This window comes from Lycorma delicatula, chromosome 2, assembly GCF_047948215.1.
Source record: "Lycorma delicatula isolate Av1 chromosome 2, ASM4794821v1, whole genome shotgun sequence".
In the NCBI taxonomy this organism is placed as follows: Eukaryota; Metazoa; Arthropoda; class Insecta; order Hemiptera; family Fulgoridae; genus Lycorma; species Lycorma delicatula.
Genome location: NC_134456.1, coordinates 181,504,851 through 181,531,181, shown reverse-complemented (window position 1 = coordinate 181,531,181; position 26,331 = coordinate 181,504,851). Strand labels below are relative to the sequence as shown.

The 26,331-nt window shown below is 29.6% G+C and overlaps 1 protein-coding gene across 1 annotated transcript in view; it reads right to left on the bottom strand.

The window, feature by feature from the left end:
* Positions 1-336: 336 nt before the first annotated feature.
* LOC142320332 (endonuclease/exonuclease/phosphatase family domain-containing protein 1-like) overlaps positions 337-26,331 on the bottom strand; it is a 49,068-nt gene continuing 23,073 nt past the window's right edge. The window contains exons 7-14 of the mRNA XM_075358037.1: positions 24,858-24,909; positions 15,937-16,035; positions 14,467-14,577; positions 13,759-13,888; positions 12,911-13,036; positions 8,898-9,043; positions 8,279-8,338; positions 337-798 (exon numbers count right to left, since the gene is read on the bottom strand). Of these exons, the coding sequence (XP_075214152.1) occupies positions 8,931-9,043; positions 12,911-13,036; positions 13,759-13,888; positions 14,467-14,577; positions 15,937-16,035; positions 24,858-24,909 (631 nt within the window). The 3' untranslated portion in view covers positions 337-798; positions 8,279-8,338; positions 8,898-8,930. The remainder of the gene's footprint in view (positions 799-8,278; positions 8,339-8,897; positions 9,044-12,910; positions 13,037-13,758; positions 13,889-14,466; positions 14,578-15,936; positions 16,036-24,857; positions 24,910-26,331) is intronic.

Here is a 26,331-nt window from a genome sequence, read left to right as displayed (position 1 = left end):
AAGCTATATTTCACTGCATTTAAATTTTTAAATACTTCAGTGAAATGATTTTTTTGTAATTATAACTAATATATTAACATTTGAAAATGAGAAAATGCCACTAGAGTCTTAGCATTATTTTAAAAGAAGTTAGTATTTGAATATTTATATAAAATTAAATGACTAATTAGGTTTAAGAAAAATCCTATCAGAACATCTTAAAGGAAAGCTTAGATTCTTTTTAAGTACAGAAAAATAAAAATTTAAAGAATTTCTAAAACTACAGAGTAAACTGGAGAACCTTTAAGAGAGCTGCTAGTATTTATAAAATGCAAGAATATATATTAAATTGTAAAATAAAAATAAAATGTAGTTAGTTAATCTTTTAAACTGTATATCTTAATGAATATTCATGCAATTAAACATACCCTACATGATAATAATTCATGCAATATTATTTTAATATTAATAAAAATTATATATATATATATAAAACTTGGAAAATCAACAATGCTAACAATATATATATATATAAAATAAAAAAATTATACAACTATTCATATATAAAATAATAAACTATCTAAATATAACAAAATAAAAATATTTAAAAGCAAATTTTATACTATGATTAAGTACCATGTAAGATTACATTTTTCTTTATTCAGCCGATCTTTACCAATACATCTTATCATGCAATCAGCAAAACATGGTCATTTATTTTCCTTTTCCGATGAAACGTTTGAATTATTCTTAACAGAAGACTAGCACCAGCACCAGCAACACCACCACCACCACCACAACTTGTGAAGTCAGATGATTCTGTAAATAAAGAAAAAAGGAAAAATAATAAATAATAGGAACCTACAAACTAAGTTAGAACCACTTAATTCCGGATCTTGAGCCACTACTCTTATGTATGAGGCTGGGTAAAGTCAACATCAAACAATAAAATTATGGCGTATTATTTATATTTAATAACTCCAGGAAGTATCTGGCTAAATAATTTATAGTTCAGTTGGAATCCTTTAGAAATTAAAATTAATTATATGTTCTATATCTTTTCTACAGGGGTTGTCTGAAATGTTCTTGGCTTCGTCCACAGATCACAGGACTAGTCACATGACTTTTTCCCCATATATTGGCACAACTGTTAGAAGGTGCAAATGTGAGGTGCAAATTTCAAGTCATTCCATCTAGCTAGCTGTAGGCAGCCATCTGAATCAGTTGCGGTGCATGTATTTTTGCAAATGGAGAAGATCTACTATCTGCAGCAATAAAATTCTTTATGAAAGGTTTGACAACTGAAATTCATTCAAGGATCATAAATGTGAATGTGATTTTTCGCCTTCAATTTCCACCATAGAGAAGTGCAGCCAAGTTTAAAAGTGGCTGTAAAAGCACCCAAGATGATCCATGTGAAGGACGAGCAAAAAGTGCAACCACACCAGAAATTATCAAAAATTGCATATGATTTTGGAAGATGGGCATACAAAGGTAGGTTAAATTGCTAATACTGTGGGTGTTACTAAAGAATGTGTCAGTTAAATTTTGCATGAAGAATTGCATATGAAAAAGCTTTGGACAAGATGTGTGTCGTGTGTGCACTTGGTGGATCAAAAACACATTTACACAACACTTTCCAAATAGTGCTTGGTGCATTTTATGAAAAACAAGTGATTTTCTGTGTCAATATGTGACAATGGATGAACATGGATTCTCCATTACATACCAGAATTGAAACAATAATACATCCAGTGGATAGAAGCCAGTTATTCAGCTAGAAAGAAGGTGAAAATGGTCATGGCATCGGCTTTTTCGGATGCGAAAGGAATTCTGTTAATTGACTATCTTGAAAAAGGTAAAACATTAACTAGGGAATACTACTCTATTCTAACCTTCTAATGAAATTTGACACAAAAATTCATGAAAACAGACTTGGCTTACAGAAGAAAAAATAATTTTCCATTAGGACAATGCACCTACAAAAGAAAGAAAAATTGAGTGATTTGCCCTATGAAGTGCTAGAAAGATCCACCCTATTCCCCAAATTTGGTACCCTCAGATTTCCATTTCTAACCAAAACTCAATGTCTTCCTTGCTGATCAGCATTTTTCGTCTAATCAAGAAGCCATTGGAGCTGTAGACAGGTACTTTACAGCACTTCCAGAGGAACCTGGCACTGGGACATCGCTGGATGAAATCTATTAAAGGTTATTATGTTGAAAAATAACAATTTTTTGAACACATAGAATCTAATTTTCACTATTAGGCCAAGAACTTTTCAGACCACCATCATATTTTGCAATAGTTCTATTGTTTCTTTATCAAACATGTGTTTATTTTCTGCTATATGTAGAATTGCCCTTCTTGCTATGCAACCATTTCATTATCTTTAATCCTTCTTCCTGATTTAGATTCATGCAAAGATTTTTGTATTAGGGGTGATTGATTCTATTAAAAAAAGTCAGTGTCAAATCATGAATTGTTAAAGGTGGGATAAAGGATGGAAACAGTGATTTTTGAAAAGATGCAATATGTTTACGATGAATACTAAAAATGTGGTGCTTTAAATACAATGTGTACAAAATATGTAGACCAGAATGTTAATTTATCCTTCAGTAAATCGGGCTATAAATTATTCACTTTTACTAAGTAAAATCCGATAAAAAAAAAATCTACCAAATTACTGTACATAAAAGACATGTATAATTTTTTTTAGAATAACGAATGATGAAAGATAATCTGGTTACCAACTGATTTATCTTATGCAATAAACTCTCAATTATCAATGTAAACTGATAATTTTTAACGCAAGATTACAGAAGAAATATGTTTGACACAATACTTCTTAATATTACAAGTTCCAGCAGCTGATTTCTGCAGGTATCTATTACTTTAATGAAACATGATTTAAATGAATGATTAATGATAATTTAATACATTACTGCCGGGTTGCCTAGCAAAAATTAGACGCAATTACCTTTAATTAAATATATTGTAATTCATTTATTTTAATGAATTGCAATTATATTTTTTTTAAGTGAATTAAGTATCATTTGAAAGAAAATGATGTGAAGAATGTAAAAAAAAATATGGTTGCCAGCTCTCATAGCTGCAACCTCCAAGTTGCCAGATGTAAACAGGTATGTTGTTGTTAATTATTTATGCTCATCGTGTTTACCAAAAAAATTATACACTAAACTGATGTTTAATTTTTTCTGTACACGATAATACATGGTTGTCTGTTAAAAAAATGGCTGCAAGTAGTGGTTGCCATTATTTGAACTAATTACTTTCAGTCTGGATGAGTGTGAATGAGAGAGAAGGAATGCGCGCTCTGCTTAATGTTGTAAACAAGAATGTAGTGAGACTACTGTGTACAGAAAAAACTAAACTTAAAATTTCTTTGAAAAACACGATGAGCGAAAATAATTAACAATAATGTACCTGTTTACACCTGGCAACTTGGAGGTTGCGGCTTACTGAGAGCTAGCAAACACTTTTTTTTTACATTCTTCATATAATTTTCTTTCAAATGATGTTTAATTTACTTTAATCATTCATTTAAATTGAGTTTCATTCAAAAAAAAAAAAAGAAAACAGATACCTGCAGAAATAAGCAGTCGGATTTTAGAACATAACTGATCAGGAATGATCATAAAGTCCTGTAGCTGTACTGTGCCTAACAGATGAAAACCAAAATGAATATCCGGCTGAGTGATGAAAACAACATTGTTGTTTTAGCACCAGTACAAGACAGATTTATAAATGCTATGAATTTACAATTGTCTGGCAAACATGGCAATATTGTATACCAATCCCTGCTTTGCAATACTTAAAATAAGCATATTTTATAAAAAGCATTGCAGATTCAACTATATTATTGTTTAATCTCAACTGATGGTTTTATAAGAATAATGTAATTTTGGATTTTACTTATACAACTGTAAAATAATTTTAAAATAATTAACCAGATTATCCAAAATAAAATAAAATATTACATGTTGGATTGGATGTTAATGGAATAAAAATAAACCAAAAAGAATGAGTGATATAGAAATATGAATGAACAAAAATAGTAGATTATTTTTTTTTGTCTTCAGTCATTTGTCTGGTTTGATGCAGCTCTCCAGTCCCTATTTAGTGCTAGTTATTTCATTTCAATATACCCCCTACATCCTACATCCCTAACAATTTGTTTAACATATTCCAAACGTTGCTTGCCTGCACAATTTTTTCCTTCTACCAGTCCCTCCAATATTAAAGTGAATATTCCAGGATCCCTTAATATGTGGCCTGTAAGTCTGTCTCTTCTTTTAACTATACTTTTCCAAATGCTTCTTTCTTCATCATTTTGCTGCAACACCTCTTCATTTGTCACTTTACCCACCCATCTGATTTTTGACATTCTCCAGGAGCACCACATTTCAAAAGCTCCTAATCTTTTCTTTTCAGGTACTCCGATCGTCCAAGTTTCATTTCCATATAAAGCTACACTCCAAACATATACTTTCAAAAATCTTTTTCTGACATTTAAATTAATTTTTGATGTAAACAAATTATATTTCTGACTGAAGGGTTGTTTCGCTTATGCTATTCGGCATTTATATCGCTCCTGCTTCGTCCATCTTTAGTAATTCTACTTCCCAAATAACAAAATTCTTCTATCTCCATGATCTTTTCTCTTCCTATTTTTACATTTAGTGGTCCATCTTCGTTATTTCGACTACATTTCATTACTTTCGTTTGGTTCCTGTTTATTTTCATATGGTAGTTCTTGCATAGGACTTTATCTATGCCGTTCATTGTTCCTTCTAAATCCTTTTTTACTCTCAGCTAGAATTACTATATCATCAGCAAATCATAGAATCTTTATCTTTTCATCTTGTACTGTTACTACGGATCTAAATTGTTTTTTAACATCATTAACTGCTAGTTCTATGTAAAGATTAAAAAGTAACGGGGATAGGGAACATCCTTGTCGGACTCCCTTTCTTATGTTCAATTATTACTGTTGCTATTTGGTTCCTGTAAATGTTAGCAATCGTTCTAGCTCTGTATTTGAACCCTAATTTTTTTAAAATGAACCTTATTGTGACTTACAACAAAACATGGATCCACCATTACACTTCGAAAAGCAAGAGAACAAGTATGGAGTAGTGGAAAAGTGGGGAGGGGACACCGATAACACCAAGAAACGCTTGTCAGCTGGAAAAGTTCTAGCAAATGTGTTTTGGGACTCAAAAGATGATACCGCAGTCGAGTATTATGTATACACAACTGGTTGTTGGGGCAGCAAACTTATTTATTTAACAAGGGAATCAGGAAGCTATTCCCTTATTAAAAAAGGTATTCAGGTGGAGAAGACATATTTATGTTGAACGAAACTATGCAAAAAAAAAATTATCTTATATCAATAAATCTATATAAACAAATTCCAGTTTATATTTGAATGATCGTCATCTTTTCTGATAAAGTATAGAGTTTAAGATGGACAGGCACTTGAATATGTGCCCAGTGTTTCAATAGTTTTCACTGCATAAAGGAACAAATTTGTTTCAATTATAGTACTACGTTACCAATTATTTTTTATATGATATGTACAGATTAGGAATAAAGAAATCTATAGGCTTGTATATTACAGTTAAATTATTGTTTAGTAAGATGTAAACAGAATGATAAAAGTATGCTATAACTATTTCAAATTATACTCTTTTAAACATGCATTTCTTAATCTTTGAATGGTAAGCTTAACATATATCAGAATTGTATAATTTTTAACTTGCTCAATATCAAAAATTAGAAAACACTACTGTTAGACATTAGTAACAACAATGCAAATTAAAAGCAAACTTCAAAATATTTATGTAATCTTAAATACAGTTAATAATGTACAATTAAGATAAGATTAATATACTTGGAACAAAATAAATATAATACCTCACAAAATCATTGTTAAAAACAAGAACAATAATCTTTGTACTTAAAATCCCAGCATATAACTTGACATTTTGGAACCCAAACTGTAATTAAAAATTCAGTTGTTAACCTGTACTCTGGGGCTTGAATTCAAATGTTCTAATTTTTCTAGTTTGATTTATTAAAGTAAATAATGTAAGCACTGAAAAAAAATTTTATTATTTAAAAAAAAAAAGAGGAGCAAATAATTTATGATAAACTTTTATATAATTATTGTTTATTAGAACAAAAATATCTGTTCATAAATGTCGTAATTATAAGTTCTCCAATTGTTGAAGATTACTTCTTCTTCATTTCAATAAGTACAAACAACTAGCATAATTCATAAAATTAGATTATTTGTTTTTTAATTCTAACAGAAATGAGAAGGAACACAGATTTTACCCAACAATTTTTACACTGAATCAAAGAATACTAAATTACAAAAAAGTAAAATGTGAAGCCATAATGAAGCCAAGTACAACATAATGATATCATAGCAGCAACACTTCTGAAGTGATAAGAATGAAAACTTGTATTATATATAATTTTTTGGTCGGTTTTCAACCACATATTTTCAGGTTAATAGACTTGATCGATTTCAAACTGAATCTTGAAAAATAATATCTCTGTTTTTCTGCCAATCACAAAGTTTTTCACTAATATTGTACTTAGCACCTGCTTCACAATATTTTGTTTTTGGAAAATCTTTTATAAAATATTACCTACACAAACTATAAAAAATCATCTTATTAACAGTCAAAATTGCAAAATAAGGTCTTCAGAGAACCTACATGTGTCCCATGAACAGCCATTACATTCGCAAAAAAAATTGGGGTGTTGTGTGTATCTTGTCAGAGAATTGTCTGGCCTATAGACAATCTTTTTTTGGAGACCATCACAGCTGAACAGTATCAAGAAATAATCATGCAGTTTATAGCTTTGCTACATGCTGATGAATATGATTGCTGGTTACAAGACAGAGCAACTGCACACATGGCGAACAGTAGTATGCAATTTCTTCCAGATTTTTCCAATGACCAGATAATTTGTTGTGGTCTATGGCCTCCTCGTTCACCAAACCTGAGTCCTCCTGATTTTTATTTGTGGGTTTCTTGAAAGACAATGTGTACTCAACAACTCGCATAACATGAACTTCAACAAAATATTGACTGTATATCAAATATCACTGCTGCTACACTGAAAAAGGCTTTGTATACAATGTAAGAAAACGCATTGATGCAAACACTGAAAATCATGGTGGACATTTCCAGCATTTATTATAAACTTGTAAGTAATACTTTTGTAATTGTTAATATTATTTTGTAATTAATAAAAAAGCTTTCTAAAAAACAATTTGTTGTCGTCTGAGTTGCATGACTTTTCGATCATCCATTAGTAGTTTGGAGTAAAATGTTTTATATATATACATATATATATATATATAATCATGCAGTTTATAGCTTTACTGCATGCTGATGAACATGATTGCTGGTTACAAGACAGAGCAACTGCACACATGGCGAACAGTAGTATGCAATTTCTTCCAGATTTCTTCAATGACCAGATAATTTCTTGTGGTCTATGGCCTCCTCCTTTATATATACATATATATATATATATATATATATATATATATAAAACATTTCATATATAGGACATTTTCTCCTTCTAAGGAGTGAAAAATTTTACTAAGATCTTGAAATTACAGAAGGATGACCTGAAGACAGTGCATATAGAACTAACCCACCGGTTTGGTCTAGTGGTAAACACGTCTTCCCAAATCAGCTGATTTGAAAGTTGAGAGTTGTTCAAGCCCTAGTAAATTCAGTTATTTTTACACAGATTTGAATACTAAATCGTGGATACCAGTGTCTTTGGTGGTTGGGTTTCAATTAACCACACATCTCAGGAATGGTTGAACTGAGACTGTATAAGACTAGACTTCATTTACACTCATACATATCATCCTCATTCATCCTCTGAAGTATTATCTGAAAGGCTACCTGAGGCTTATCTGAGTATTACCTGAGGCTAAACAGGAAAAAGAAAGAAAAGTGCATATAGAACTGAAAGAAAATAAATAAAAATAAGACATAATTAATCCAGCAGTTTATCTTCAATGGTTAATAATTAAATCCTAGGTGGAAATACTCAATTTTTAAAATAATAATATTTTTCTTAAACTCAGGGCCCTTTTCCAAAAATCAAGATCAGATAAAAAGTAAAAATCATACATATCTTTGCATGATCATATAATTATTTTTCTGTACATTATAAACACTTCATAAGTATTAATTAGTAACAATAAAATTTAACTGAATTACTTTTACAATCATACCTGTAAGATAGCCAACAGCATATCACTTCCCAAAGTGAATCATTCAAAAATGTAATTCTCCTAAAAAAGAAAATAAAAATAAAAAATAAATAAATCAAAATATTTGTTTATTTTATAAACCAGAAATATATTATTTAATGTATTAAAAAAACAAGCTACACATAACATTTTGATATGAATAAATACACAAGTGCATGAAAAAAAAATCTCTCAGACAGCATGCTACAAAACATTTTCCAAGTGAACCAATAACTAATGACTTTAGGGTTTTCAGCAGCAGAAGTCAGTTACACAGTTTTATGTATACTTAGGAAAAAATATCCTTTATTTTAAATACTTTATACCATCAAAAATTTAAATTTTTATTTTATCAAACCAAATGGTAAGATTGGTTAAAGTATGCTGAGAGTAGAATGTTACCCATTGCTTTTAAATTTGATTGTTTAATCCAGTAGATTGTTTATTAAACGTGGCTTTAACTATTGGTATTTTATCTTTATACCCTTTAATTTCCAGAATGCTACTCCTTGAGATACTCTGCATACAGCGAAGCTATAGAATGTAATAAGAGAATTCAGTAAAAGGGATCTGTCAAATTAGATAATAAAGTAATACTTACAAAATAAGCAAAGGTGTTCACAGTGAAATTGCTTTATGAATACAGTTCACACCAAACTGGACAATGTTCACTAGCAGGGCCTCCCCATGACCATCCTCTGGGAATACCTAAATGTGTCAATCCTTGACGCACTACTCCAGATACTCCTATATTTAATAATCAGAAAACATAGAATAATCCGTTAAAATAAATAATTCAAATTCACATATTCACAATTTTCGATAATTCTTATAATGCTTTTGAAATTTCACGTTTATTAAAAATACATCAAATTATATTTTGAAAATCACACAAAAGGTAAAAAAAAAAATTAATTAGAAAATATAATAACTGAATGCATGTAAACAATTATGGCCAATATGAAATTGCTCTGATCAGTAAAACATAACAGCATACACACACACACACACACACACACAAATATTAGAAATCAACTCAGACTATTAATAATATAATCAGCCAGTACATAGCTGGTACTAGAAAAAAATTCCAGTAAAATATATACTGTAAAACAAAGATTTTTTTATTAAAGAATTTGCACAGTTTTCTGGTTGCTTATCACTGATAAAATTTAAAATTCATGATTCAAACATTTAAGGAAATATGGTTTGTGATTATACAAACTGTCAACCAATTTTGTATATTCAAACCTGGAGAAAAAAAGGAGCCAGCCATTAACCCTTTAATCATTATAATACACAAGTGAGGTTTCATAATGTTGGATTATTATTATAGGTTGTATATTTCCAATTTAGTGCAAATTTAGTGGTTTTGCTGGTCTACTAATGGACCCAGCTACTACGTTGTTATACACCACCAGCTTGTAATTTGTTTATTTTTTGCGAAACTGTATAGTGTTTTTATTATAGAATTTTTATGCTTTAAGATTCCAGATAATGAAGTTCACAATTAAAGAGCATGACAAGGTTTGAAACAGTTAGATGTGAAAAATGAAATGTCATGTACTAGCAAAACAGTATAAGTCATAATGATGTAGCAATAAAATACAAGAGCTGTTTTTTTCTTCCTCTAATGGGCTATAAAAAAAAGGACACACTGACATAACGAAATGATTTTATTACAAAAGTTGAGTAGTATCTAACTTATTTTTCTACGTAATCGCTGAAACGTTTGAGGCACTTGTTATATCGTAACACCAGCTTTCCGATGCTCTCTTCAAAGAAGTTGCCGCTGCTGAAGTAAAGTACAACTTGATAGCCTCTTGAAGTTCTTCATTGGTGGTAGAGTGTTGTCTGCCCAACCGTACCTTCAATTCTTGAAAGAGGTGAAAATTGCTAAATGCTAGGTTTGGACTAGACGGTGGATGGTCGAAAACTTCCCACTTGAATTTTTTGAGGTCTTGTGTCACATTGGCACAGTGCAGTTGTGGATCAAAACCATGCTGGACATGAGCGTGCCTCTTTTGTTTGTTCTGGATCGCTCTGCAGACGCAATGTAAAGATTGACAATAAATTTCCTTTGTTATTGTTGTACTTTGCTCCATAAAGTCCACCAGCAAGATACTGTTATGGTCAAAAAACTGTAGCCATTGTTTTCCTGTTGCTCAGTGCTGTTTGAACTTTTTTCGGCTTGTTTGAAGAAGTGTGCATATACTGCTTATACTGTTCTTTGATTTCTGGATAATCATACTGGATCTAAGTCTCATCGCCAGTAACGATAGATTTTAAAACTCTTCTCTCTTATTCCCGCAACACGTGAGAAACATTAAGGCTGACACCATTTGCTGCGATTTGTGATCGTCACCCAACATTTTTGGGACCCAAAGTGCACATAATTTTTGGTATCCTAGGTCTTTAGTCACAATTGTCTACAGAGAAGACCTTGAAATTTCTGCAGAAAGTTTACTTATCATTGTCAACTTCCATTTGTTGCGAACAAAATCATCAACATGCTCAACCAGGCGTACAGTAGCAACAGACTTGCATTCTTGCCCACCTTTGTCATGGACGTCCATTCGCCCTTCTTTAAATTTCCTACAACATTCCTGTACACTACCATCACTTATAAAGTTTTCACCATACAAATATAAGTGTATTCTAAATCTATTTTATTAATTTAACTGCATTTCATTAGGCAAATTTCATAAATTAATTGTCCTAAAAAACATCCTAAGAATGTTCATGAACATGAAATATTGTTTATGTACAGAAATTTAACCTATCTAAAAATAAATCAATTTACCAGAAAAAGATTTTTCCTTCACAACAAACACACAAAAGATAAAAGAAACACCTCTAAATGCAGTTTTTATACAAAAGGTTAAAAAACATATGTTTTATATAATTATTTATAAATTACAATAAAGGAGAATATAAAATTAAAAAATTATAAAGACATTTAAAAATATAATAAAATATCATCATACTTTCAGAGGAGGAGAGTTCAAATTCAGTATATTAAATATCCTGAAGCTACAAAATGATCTACAGCCTCCTTGCCAAGAAACTTTCTTTTTGAATAGAATACTTATTTCAGTAGAAATCATTAAACCATATGGTAGGTGTACGAGGTCTAACAATAAAGTAATAAGACTGGTTCAAAAAAACTTTTTACTTATAATCAAATTATACATGGACTCGTATCACTTTCAAACTAGTTCCCTTGGGAAGCCATGCAACGCTTCAGACGGTTTTCTCATTCTTCTAAGCAGTGTTGGAACTCAGAAACCAGAACATCCTTCAGATAGTCAATTACATTTTTAAAAATGTTTTCTACTGTTCCAAAATGGTATCTTTTGAGGTGTTTTTTTAAAGTTGGGAACAGGAAAAAGTTACAGGGATTCAAGTAGGTGAATAAGGTGGTTGAGGAACTACAGGAATGTTTTTATTTGCTGAAAACTGATTAATTAAGAGTGCAGTGTGACAAGGTGCATAGTCATGATGCAGTATATAGTTGTCTTTGATGGCAGGTCTCACACGGGCAAATCTTTTCCGCAGTCTTTCAATAATTTCGCGGTAAATATACTGATTTACAATCTGTCCTGTAGACAAAAACTTCAATAGTCTCTGATTTACTCAATATTGTTGTCACTTTTTTCCATTAATGGTCTTCCAGAGTGTGGATTGTTCGCAACTGATTCCCAGCCATCTGAAAGTGCTTTAAACCATTTAAAAACTTGGGCTCGAAAAGAGTATCATCTCCATATGTCCTTTTCAATTGTGAAAAAGTTTCAGTAGCAATTTCACGAGTTTAACACAAAAATTGATTGCTCAATGTTGCTCATAATTATTATCACTCATTTTTATAACACAACAAAAACTCATTTCACAAAAAATTTGTTTACGTCTCACTTAGCAACAATAAACTAAAAATATTAACACCTAATATAAATTTGCTGTTCATATAAACATATGTTTACTAGTAACTTTACAGTGGTTTCAATTTGGCTGCCAAAAAAAAAAACTAGTTTCATAACTTTATTTACAGACCTTGTGTATATTTCTCTTTTGATACAAACACTGAGATACATAGTGAGAATGGTTTTTAAAAAGGTTATTTAATTTTCAAAGAAAAACCAATTAGATTGTTCATCAAAAGAGTAACTTTAAACTTAAAGTCAAGGGTTAGTACTACAAATCAATTCACTGTTACTTATTTTATGAAACTTACTTAATTTTCTTTCAAGAAAGAATTTTTCACAAATTTTTTCTCCCAAATAAAAGTTATCAATCATAAGAAACATATTGAATTTTTTTCTTGAAAATCTATTCTATGATTTTAAAAAAATGCTTTCGGTCAGAAATTGTTTAATTTTTTAGCTCACAACTTCAGAATTTAAAATAAATATTGAGTTTTTTTGCACAAAAATTCATAGTTACTTTTTCAATTGGTAAATTTGTTGGTTCTCTTTAATTATTACACTATTATAACAGGAATTTTATCAATATTAAAAATCTAAACGTCTGTAATACATTATTCAACATACAATCACAATGAATAATTATTCACACACAAATACTAATCAATTAAAATTAAAATATGAAAATAATTACCTGTATATCTTGTGATAATGCTTTTTTGCAGAAATATATTATCAGCAAAATTTATTTTCCCTGTTGGAATACTATTTGTAATTGTTGGAGCTGGTAATACCCGAGTGTAGCCATCAGCAGAGAAATCTACAGAGTAAAAATAATTAATAGGATTTCATAAATAAAAACAATATATCAGGAACGACATAATTTTAAACATCTAATAAAATAAATTATACATAAATAATCATATACTTGTAAATTTTTCACTTTTCACAAGGATGTTTTGATACGTGCACAGTAATAACTGAAATATAGCGCACTGATCTTTCAAATAAATGAATAGATTGGAGAATAATTTATTTTACCATAATATCAATAGACAGATTTAATTAAACTGAAAATGTTGCCACAAAATATAAAAAAGAGTAGATATACTGATGTTACTGAAATCAGGTAGGTCCTATCATATGACAGACAGCATGACATTAGATACAAAATTTTTATTTTTAATTACATTTTAATAAAAGATCAGCCTAAGCAGTGATTTACATACACATGTAAACAAATTTCCTTACAATCAAGTAATGGGCGATGGAATAATCTACTAGTTTAAACCGGTGTTTTTTTTAAACTTTGACTCGCTGTAGAGGTCCCACCAAATGTTTCAATTGAAATTTCTCGAAAGAAACCACCCTAATTTTTTATGGAGACCCGAATCAGGTCTCAAAACCCAGAGAGCTAACAGTCTGGATTTACACAAACTGAATTGGTAGATTACTTGCATTTATATCACCATTTTTCAAATTACGTTATTTTAAATTTCAATAATTTAGTAACTGCAGATTAAATATTCAATAAATAATAACCTGCATCAGGTAAAGGTGAAAAATCTCCCAGCAGAATAGCAGGATGACCAGACTGTAACATTTTATTTAAGTGCAGTTCACAATCTTCTAGAACATGTGCATTTAGTATCGAAACACTCGATGAACCGATCTGAAACATTAAACGTACAAGTTATAAAACATAAACAAAAATTTAAACTGATCAAAAGAAGAAAAACATATTCTTTTATTAATTTTTTGTCAATAATAACAGGTAAAATTTAAGTATGATTTGGCAAATATTTTGGCTAGATGTTAAAATAACTTGCTATTTGCAGAATAGTAAGAATGTCAGAATAGCTGGTAGGCTGTTACTTCAAATACGGTTCAGACTGTTTGAAATTACAAGCATGATGGTTGACTACCCATCTTAACCAAAATTTCAATGATTACCTCCTCATCTTTATTAGCTGAAGATGATAAAGTTGAAAAGGAACAAAGTCAACAACATCGCCTTCCACTCAGTCATACAACATGCTGTGAAATAAAGTAGCTCTTTTAGCTCAACCTCTCCATAGATAGAGTAATTTCTAAGAACAACTTTTAATAAACTTTATTAAAAATACAATTAACTATCACTGATAAAATCTGTATTAATTCCAAAATAAAATATCAATAAAGCTAATTATGATATACTTCACAATATTATTTAGGAATTCTTATTATGTACGATTTAAATTAAATACTTACACGGAATTCTGCAACCACTGCTACTAAACCTTTTGAATCCTCTTCTATTTGGGTTTTTGTCAACTGTAGGCCGGTTTGTGAATCATATAGGAAACCAAGACCATGACATGACTGCAAAAAAAATTATTGATAATAATTTACTTTAAATAAAACATGATAATATTTTATTAAAATTAAATATAAACATTCTGGTGCACATAAAAATGTCATTACCAAAATCAGATTTTCAAATATTAATAATTAATAAAAATATAATCTCACTTAACAATTTCTATTAACCAATTGAACATAACTGGCTTCATTGAAAGTACAAGTAATACATATTGAAACTACATGTAATAAATGAGAAAAAAAAACTAATAAATAATATTAATGTTTTCTATTTCAAAATAAACATAAAACAAAATTGATAATGCCGTTCTAAGAAATGAGGATGCATTTTTAAATTGTAATTGTTCACAACAAAAAATTATCAAAGGAATAACATGAAACATTAAATTTTCAATACCAGATTTACAGTTAACAAAGTAACTCTCTTTTTCTTCACATTTTAGCTAATAAAGACTAAAGAGTCATATTTTTGATAAGCTATTAAATGTAATAGTGAATTCAAAAGATGACAATATAACATGCAATGACAATGTGACATTGCTCTGTGCAAGTGAATATTGGAAAAAATAAAAACTTGGAAGTAGACTTCCACGAAGAAGTATTTAAAATCATACTATATTTCCAGTAATCCAATGATTTGGAAGAATGTTGATATAAGAAGAAACGAATCCAGTAAAAAGTTAATAAATATAAATAAGACCAAATATGAATAAAATATGAAGACTGTTATTAACATATAAGAATCCAACCACCTGTAGGTGTAATACCAACCACCATGGAGTGGTCGGTAAATGTTGAATATATTACTAAAGAGATGTTGAGTAGTCTGTGGATCATACTTCTAAAAGTAGAAATTTTAACAAGTATTACCCACTTTTTTCTTACAAATTCAATTTTTTAAGAGAATAATGAAGAGAGAAGATATGAAACAAAAGTACAGTTAGGTAATCAGCCATGTAAAGAGAGTTACAATGTATGAAATAGTTATATATATATATTAAATTTCTGAGTAGCGAGATCACCAATAGTAAATATTACTTCCACTAAGGTGATGATGGTATATATAAAATGATTATGTATACAAGATACAGGTGTAGATCATTGTATACATTAAGGTCAATCCAGTCTTAAAACTACCATTGATTGAATCCTCAGGTACCTTGATGATCAAAAGACACAAAAAAACATGGGCACCCAAATGTAATTAGCAAATTAGTACTTTTACTTCAATTTGAATCTGGATCCTACAGCACCTTATAACATTTGTAAGAGCAATTCTTGACATGATATTAAACACACACTCAAAAATGCAATATAAAAGAAATAAATAAATAACAAGAAACATAAATGGTATCTTACAGTTGCCGTAGATGGAATATATGTCCACTTCCAATGACCTCGTTCTCCTCTCCATTCCATAACTCGTCGTAGTTTTGGTTCATTCAGTTCACTACAAAGCTGAAAATTAATTGTTTCTATTACCAAGAATGAATTTTTAATTCTTTAAAGTAAAATATTTTTGATTATTATTCTTGATATATGTACAACATAACTTATGAACATATAATATATGTTCAAGTTATCAGAAATAGCCTTACAAACAGAAATATTTCAACTGCAATGAGTAACAGAATATGATGGACCATACCAGTCAAATTAACATCAAATACGGGAAAATGTGAAATAATCAGAATTCTCTTTTCAGGCTGTAATAATAAATATAAAACAAAAATATTCATTAATAAATAAACAGAGGGATTTTGGGAATAATTCATTTTTAATCTTTGTTAAATTGTTATGACTACACACTACTGAATATTCAATTATCAATTATTCTACTACCTGCCATTCAAGATACAGTTATATCTACTGAATTTCCAAAATGGCCAACATTTAAAATTTTTAACTTAATATTTTAGTTTTACATGTGCGTTATAAAACAACTTCATGCTCATAATGAGAATAATACACAAAACTGATATGTTTTGATAAGTGTTCTTTCCTCTTTTTACACAGAGTATGTTTATAGACACATACATATAGATTTAATTTACTAAGCATTTGGCACCGTTGGTATTAATACAATTGTATAAATTAAGGTCCACTTACCAATCATTTTCAAAATACATTTTAAAGTACTTTCAGAGCCATTACTCCATCATCAAGAATTTCTTGTAAGATGTTAATTCAAAATTCAAATGAATAATAATAATATTTAAATTAAAATTGTTACTTTCATTATATTTGGTTGTCAAGAAATAAAAAATTATTTATACATCAATAGGTCTGTAAAGTACGTCATGTCCATAAGATGTTTACGATTATTATAAAAATAGTCGTAATAGTCATAAACATCTTACAGACATGACATTACAACAGTCTTATTGACGTACTATTAACATTTTACTGCACTTGACATTCATAATGCATATAATAATGAACTTAAAACAGTGTTATAATATTGATAATAATAAGCAATAACTAATAATTAACATCACAACAACAAATTAAATGGCTATATCAACTTATATTTTCTAATGAAAATTAACTTCCAGTGATAATATCAGCTGATATTTGTTACTTATCAGTTGTTAATTTACAACAATGTAGTTTGCATTACATTGAAACAATGCAACTTATTAACACCTCATTTCACTTTTACTTCAACATACTTATAATGATAAAATTTGATAGTGTTAGCAGCAAAAATTAAGTTGTAGGCCTAGTTGTTCAAATCTACTTTTTGGTGAAAGTTTTATATTAGTCTCCTTGTTTATTTATTTAGTTTTATTAAATATTTAATTTTCAAATACCTTCTTTAGATGAAACCGAAATAATAACTCTGTTGATGACGTATGGATATGGTGACAGAATTTGGCCTTTACAAGAGGTACGTGATTTATTTAATAATAGATTTCCAAACAGAGAACCAATAAGTAAATCGACTATGATAAAGGCAGTACAGCAATTTGAAGAAACCAGTACTGTAAATCGTCCTTGCACTGGTAGACCAAGAACTGTCACAACTGATGCAAAGTCATTAGATGTATTGCAGACCTTTATTGAAGACCCCCTAATTCATCGATTCAGAAAGCTGTTGCCCAATATGACATCAGTTATTTTTCAGTTCAAAAAATTCTTAAAACAAATGAATTTCACACTTATAAGCTACACGTGGTGCAAGAACTTTCAGAGGATGATTTTGACTGCCGAGTTGAGTATTGTGATATAGTACAAAAACTAGATAGACACAAATTTTTCTAATTCAGTAAAATTGACTGATGAAGAAACCTGTATGTTAAATGGCCGTGTGAATAAGTAAAACTGTCAATATTGGAATGTTAATTATCCCAGATAGATGTTGGAAGTCCATACACAGCAACCTCAGAAAGTTAAATGTTTGGGCGGGAATTGTTGGTCATGGTATTGTAGGGCCTTTTATTTTAGAAGACAATCTTACAGAAGATGCTTACTGCAACTTGTTAGCTGATAGGATTTGACCAAACATCTGGGAAAATGTTGGACAAGAATTACATAACAACATTTGGTTTCAGCAAGATGGAGCACCACCTTCCACCAAGATGGAGCGAGAGTGAAGCAAATATAAACAGTAATTTTTGTTAATAAATTTATTGATTAATAAGATACACAATTTATACTTCCATCATTTCTCTATATAGTCTCCTGCACGATCTACACGCATTTGGAAGCTTGAATATTCCTTGTTCATAAAATGTTTGAGGATACGTCATCAATCAATTGCGCACATGTTCCTCAACGTTTTCATTGTTTTCAAATGGTTCCCTCCAAGCAATTCTTTCAAGGGCGCAAACAAAAAATAGTCACAAGGACAAATCTGGACTGTAGGGAGAGTGGTTGAGGTTTCCCAGTCCATTTTTTTCCAATTTATCCCTTGTCAAAATCGCAGTGTGCAGCCTGGTGTTGTCATGGAAAATTACATCTCTGATGGGCATACCCCATCTTTTGTTTCGGTGTGTGGCTTTTTTAACTGTAGCAGCTGGCAATAGTAAGCCACATTCACTGATCACCGCTGATTGTGGAGAAAATCAAAGAGTAAAACTCCCCTTAAGTAAAAAATAATCATTGTAAAACCTTTTTGCTGACAGATGAATTTTGACCTTCACTGGGCAGTCCTCCTCCTTCCCCAAGCAAACAGCTTGGAACTGTTTGCTGCGTAGAATAGCAAAATTACCGTTTACATTTGATTCACCCTTGTATCCAAGGACATGACAAATTTTAGATGAACAATTTCCAAATTGCTGGGTATGTCATAGAGGAGCCTTAGAATGGCCTGCCAGGTTCTCAGACCTGTTTCCTCTGGATTATTTTTTTGGGAGGTACCTGAAACTTAATGTTTACAAAACAAAACCTGCAGACATTGAATTGAAAAGAAAAATAATTGACAAATCCGCTAACACCAGACATGATATAACAAGTTATAAATGGATATTACTTTGAAGTTAGCACATTGCCAAGCTGTAGAAGGGAAGCATTTTGAACATTCATTGTAGAATGGTATGCTTTCAAAATTTATTTCATTAGTAATTTATGATGGAAAACATATTTAAAATGAATTTGCTTCTGCAAATTTTTTCAACTAAAATCAACCTTGAAAGGCTACCATTTTAAAAATAATCTCCAAGCGATTAAAAATAAATTCTATGAAACCTATGCTGTATTTTATAGCACAGAGAGCTTACAAGAAGCTCTCTGTGCTATAAAAAGCAAAAACTAATTCTAAGAGAAGAGCATTAATAGTACAGAGAAGTACTTTAAGGGAATAAACCAGAATAACATTTTAATTACCACATAAAACATTTTTAAAGTAAGTTTAGTTTTCTTTATAAACAACCTTCAAAGGATAAAAACAACAAGAAAACACAAAGACGTAGTATGTGTCAAACGTAACAAACTGACAATGTATGTTAATACAGAGCGAGTCATAAGTATAGAAACCTTTCAAGAACTTTTAAACCATTCCAGATAGAATACTGTTAACATTCAGGATAAGATATTAATCAATCACTTAACCTTTTGAGGAGAAATAGGATTATTTTAACCCCTTCTTAGGGGCAACTCAGGGATTGCAAATCAAATATTTTAAATGGTAACACCCTTTGCGTGATAGATCACTTTGAAGATCTCTTTAAGATAAGAAAAATTATAAATAAAAAGGTTGGTACAATATCTGTACCCAGAATGCCGACAGGAAAAGTTTGAATTTTGAAAATTACTAAATTTAGTAAGTTGAAATAATAAAGTTAAATTAAAAAAAATTAAACTGAATTAAATTCAAATTTAATCTAATTTTTAAAAAAATGATTTTATAAGTTAAATTTAAATTTTAGAGTTTAAAAATGTTAATTCTTTAACACAAAAATTGTTTTTGTTCCAATTTATGAGTAAATAGTAAAACTTCTGTCACCTATTCATGCTGATGGTCTCTTAGCATTGTTGCAAAAATTAAGCGGACTTCATTATGTAATATTTCATTTAGAGTGTTTCATTATTACACTGTTAGTTTTTCATATGATTGATTGGCTAATTGATTTTGTCTACCTTTACTACACTGTAAGCCACTTCATTATTTACATATTTTTTACCTTTTTTGTTGTTTTTTACTGAATTAATTTTTTCAGGTAATAAAATTGCTATCAAGATGTCATTTAGTGAACAGTAGAGGATCACACTTTTAATAATGAGTGAGTGATAGAGTTAGGTTGTATAATGAAGTTTGTGAATTGTTCAATGCAACATTTAATAATCATAACCCTATTTCAAAAGGTACAGTGTCAAAAACCATAAAAAGATTTTAAGAAACAGGGAGCATTAATAATATGGGAAAACCCGGGGACCCCTAATTCTGCAACAAATAATAACAAATTGATACAGATTATCCAAAAATTTATTGAGAATCCTCATTCCTTGATTTGAACAGCAGCATGAGAACTTAACATAACCAAAGTTATAGCAATTCAAAGTTATTAGCAATTCGACCATTAAAAAGTGAAAATTTCAAACCCTTCAAAATTTGTCTAGTGCAACTTAATGAAGATGACTACAATCAAAGACTTGAATTCTGTGAAATTATGATGAACAATATTTGTGCAGATCCTAATTTATTAAACAACATAGTTTTTAGTAATGAGGTCACATTTTTTTTTAATGGTAATGTAAAATGCCATAATTGTCAATACTGGACTGATATTAATCTACACTGGTATCGTGAGGCACATACAGTATCCAGTCAAAGCAAATGTATAGGCAGGTATTGTTGGCAGACGATTGATAGGGCCTATATTTATTGATGGAAATTTAAATGCAGTGACATATGAGGCTTTGATTCTCAACTATATCATTCCAAACATTCAAAATGTTGTTGGCCCCCAACTTCCAAAACATATGGTTTCAAAAAGATGGTGTTTGCAGATTCATTAGGCTGAATTTACGTTTATATTTATATATATAAAATCTTTCTAAAATTTGTATTTTTTTATTACTACTTTTGTGTTCATGTTTACTTTTTTAATTATTTATAAATTATTTTCCAAACTATTTATATTATATTTGTTAGTTATTAAATGTTCTGCTACATTTGAGACCATGTCTCAAAAAATTAATATTTTTAAAAACATGATAAATAGAGCAATAAAATAAACAAACGATAAACAAGATTTGAATAATGAAATAAATAATATAAAGAATACAGCTATAAAGAATGGATAATGATACTTCATTGATTGATAATATATAGAAAAAATATAATTTCAAATACTTCAATAAAATAAACATCACTACATTAAAACCCATAAATGAAAATGAAAACAATAAAAATATTTATATAAATTACTCCTGCACATAAAAAATTATAGAAAAATTAATTAATGATCAAAAATATAAATCTGCTTATAAACCTGATAACCATATAATAAAACATTAAAAATATTATAATAATAAAATAGTAAAATACAAATATAATTCTTCTGGTATTTATATGATAAAATTCAATAATTGTGAAAAAATATATATTGGAAAAACAAATAGTTCATTAAAATTAGATTTAATGAACATTTCAGGTCATTTAAAAATAATAAAATAGGTTTCTCAGATGTAGCAGACCATTTAATAATTAAACATAATATAACTAGTTTGGAAAATAATTTAGAAATAATTGAAAAAGTAAACATTGAACACGAAAGTAATAATACAAATATAGAAATTTTAGAAAGATTTTAAATATAAGTAAATATATATCTAAATTCAGCATAATGAATCTGCAGACAGAATTTGAAGGGGATATTATTATAAATATTATTTAAGTTGGTAATACACCGATAAGAAATTTAAAATAAATCAGATAACCACTACAGTACTGTATTAACATGTTAAACGAAATTTTAAATATTACTAGGGTAAATCAAATGTAAACGGGACTTTTGTTCCTGAGCTCTACAGTTAGTAGGACTGGACCCGCGCTTCTAGTATGCTTGGGTGGGGGTCATTAGGAGTGGAGAGAGCCAGCCATTCCACACTCCCAACCAATTCTTCAATAATGCTCACTATGTTGGAGCAACAGGTGCTCCCCTCCACTGCGCAACGCATAATTATAAAATTTCTTGCTCGTGAAGGAGTTCAAGCGACGGAAATTTTACGAAGATTGACTGCACAGTTCGAGGACCAAACATTGTCAAGGATTTGTGTGTTTGCCTGGCATAAAGAGTTCAAGAAAGGACGAGAACGAGTAGAAAAATCAGGAAAATGATTGCCGTTCTCGAACCAGCATTACAGATGAAAACATTCGCACGGTTCAAGACATTCTTGAAGATGAGCAATGGGTGAGAGTATCTGAAATTGGAGAACAGGTCAGAATAAGTTATGGGAGCTGTCAAACAATCATCACAAATGACCAACAGTTCCGTAAAGTGTGTGCTATATAGATCTCTCACCTTTTGACCGCAGATCAGGAGTTGAGACGTTTGGAGGTCTGTCAGAGGCTTACAGCAAGGTTTGTAAAAGAAAGTGATGCATTTTTGAGTTGGATGGTCACCAGCGACGAAACGTGGGTCCACCACTACCCAGTCGAAACAAGCCAGTATGGAGTGGCGAAGGAAAGGGGAAGCAGCCCCAGTGGAAGCCAAGACTCGACTGTTGGCTGGCAAGATTCTCTCGTTTTTTTTGACTGGCAAGGCAGATTGTTCATTGATTTTTTCCATGAGCGATGCACAATCAATGCTGCTTACTGCTGAAATGTGTTGAACGAGGTGAGGGCTGCATATCTCCGTAAAAGATAAGACCAACCAATTTGAGAGGCCATCCTCCTCCATAACAATGCCATGCCCCATACTCCAGCTCTAACAGTCTCCAAACTAGAAGAAATGCACTGGAATCAACTTGATTCCAGCTCCAGCTCACGTATCTTCAATTTTTTAATATCACATTGTGGATTTTTCACATTGTCAATGTTTTCATCAGTTGTCGCAGTTGCAGGACGTCCTAAACACTCATCATCAAAGATGGAGATTCAACTGCATTTGAATTCAACTGCCCACTTTTTTACCGTTGAAAACAATGGAGAAGACTCATTTAATGTTGAATCTAACTCCTTTTTTATATCTGTCAGGTTTAAACCTTTCACAAAGATATATATTATTACTGCTTGAATTTTTATTTTATCCATTTTGCACAAAACAACACTCATCTACTTCCTCTTAACCACAGCAATTAAATAACTGAGAAGACATGCTGGAAACTGTTTAATATGCCATCTAACAGATGTTACATTAACTATAAATCGCCATTTGGACCAACTAGCAGTATCTCTATCAAGCTGCGAACTTTCTGAACCGCCCTCACATATATATATATATACATAGATATATTTATATATATAAAATTTAAAATATAAATTTTTAATAATGCTTAATCACTAACACAGCAATAGTCTGTATTTTAAAATCACTTCTATTGGGAAATTGGTAGTAGTACAACTTTTAAATTTTGCTCCACATTTACTTAATAAGGTTCAATTTAACAAAGCTTATAATTGTAAGAAACAGAACCTAAAACACACTCCACAGAAAGTTCTTGAATTAAACCAGGAATAGCAAACATTAACCATAAATAACATCAAGAAAAAAATAAACCAAAGAAAATAAATCCCTCAAAATCTTAAAGCGTCAGGAAGAACCGTAACATCAAGAGGTATTTATAAACTAAATCGTTAAGATAATTTAAGTAAAAACAAGAGAGAAACAGAAATGCTAGAACCATAACTATAGTGGAGGGGTATGATTAAGTGAGGTAGGATGGAGGGCCCCCATTCTGAAAATCATTCTTCCTTTTTGGATGTTTATTATTTCAAGTTTGAATTTATGTAAAAAAATTAATTAATGAGATTGAATAATTATTTGAAACTACTATTCAAGAATTCTGAGAATTCAACTTGTTCAACCTGTAAAATAAATCTCAAATACTATTGAAAATACTGACAAATATTTGTGCATTAATAATATACAAAAGAAGTTAAGTTATCTTGCTGATATCAATAATGGCACAATGTTCACAGTTTCTTGATGTGGATGTGAATTTGTCAACAGTAATCAAGTAAGTTGTAATAGCACAAAAAAAGAAAAAATCTTGTTGACCTCTGAAATTTAAATGTAATTCACCAATACACTGGGAGTTAAAAATTTATAAAAATGAAGAAGGCAAATGATAACTATGATGATTATTGGTTTTAGGACTTAAATGAAGACTTAAAAAATGTATTAATCTGTATCAAAAACATAATGGATATTAATAAACATCAAGTATTATTTCAAAAATGTATTTGTTCATTAAAATAATTATTCCCCAACAGATAAGTATATCTAAAGTAAGGTAAATACTCTTCTCAGATTCAGTTCTATAAAATAACTTAAAAAGCTATCCTGAACACAATTTTTTTTTCTTTTATAAATGTTCATAAAGTAAAATAAGGATCAGACTTTCTATTTTCTCAATTATTTCATTTAATTGTGTTTTTGACTTGTCTCTGTTTAGAACTTAGCCATCAATACATGTGTTCCAAAATCCTCACTTCTGTTTCTATTATTATAACTGAAAGAAACTAACATATAACAGCAATAAAATACAAAGTAGTTTTACTACTTACTAATGAAAATATTAAGAAGTAACTAGATTTTCTACTTTAATAAGATTCAAACAACATTTGAAATGTAATAATATTATCAAAGAAGAAAAAATCCTTCAAATATTACCTTTTCCAATGCAAGGACATCACCAAGTTCTTGTACAGCTAATAAGGAGAACCTACAGAAACAAATAACATTATATTATTATATAATAACATTATATTATAATTTATATTATATTATTATTTGACATTATATTATTTTTTGACCTAATTGTAAAAGACAAATACATCACTGAAAATTTCATAAAAATTGTTAATGAGCAGTATAATTTCGAATTTCATAAATCTTAAAAATGATAATTTTTGAAGAAACTATTTTTAGAGTAGTTTACTGTAATTTCCATGAAAAAAAATCATAGTTTAAAGATGCGTAATTCTATTACAAATTGTTCAGAAATTACTAACAACTGAATCTACTTGCAGTAGGCTTTGGCACTGATGACACAATAGTGGAAATTTTCTTGTACATTTGTGAAGAAAAAAGTTAAAACTGTAAAAATACAGCTTTAATAGTACTAATTAGTATTTGAGGAAGTACTTATTTCAATTAGCATCATTATTAAATAAAAAGTTGTGCAGTAAAAGAAATTGTTTGAAATTTTTTATTGATAAAAACCTTAATTTAATTTGGTAATGAACTGGTATATATAACCAAATTATCTTTTTTTAAATTTTAAATAAAAATCAAATTTAAAATACCAAAAGTTCATATGGGTCACTGGCCACTAATAAATGCCAACGCATAGAGTGATAATGAAAGCAGTTTATTATTATCATAGTTGTATTAATTACTTACAAATTCTATAACTTAGTTTTGATAGTTACCTAGGAGAGGTAGTAACATTTTTTCTTTGCGTAATGCATGTTTGTATAACACATCTAGAAAATTCTAAAAGTTTAAATTTATACAGGTAATCTTTTGCAATAAACATTCAATTCAAGTATATTCCAGTTTCAATCTTTATATTTCAAGACAATTGATAGAGATCTTCATTATTATTCATAATTAAAATAATGAACTTATTTATCTTATTTATGTAAATTTCAGCTTCTGAATATTAAACAATTGCAATCAAAACCTACATTTTTATATATTCCATTATCTTATGTTTATAAATTTACACACACATGAAAATATAAAAATGACTTTTTACATCTTTTTACTACATAAGTTATTCATGATCTGGATAAAATATGATCTCTAGAAATCAATAGACTACATTGTAAATCTTTAATTTCTTTTTAACATGGGCATGTTCATGAATTCAATATTTGTACAATCTATGATTCAGAATATAAGTTTATAATTATTTTCTTAGTTCTAATATAATAATTACTAGTTCAAAATTTCAATAAAAAAACACAGTGTTCAAAATTTCTGTATAATCTATATAATTTCTGTAATGTAAAAGAAATATGTTGGTACTGTAAGGTTAAAGGGGTTGGTAGAAATATAACTTAAAGCTATGTTTCTACTTAATATAGATTATAGGGATGAGGCAAATGGGACTACTTAATTTCACGATCATCACCAGTAC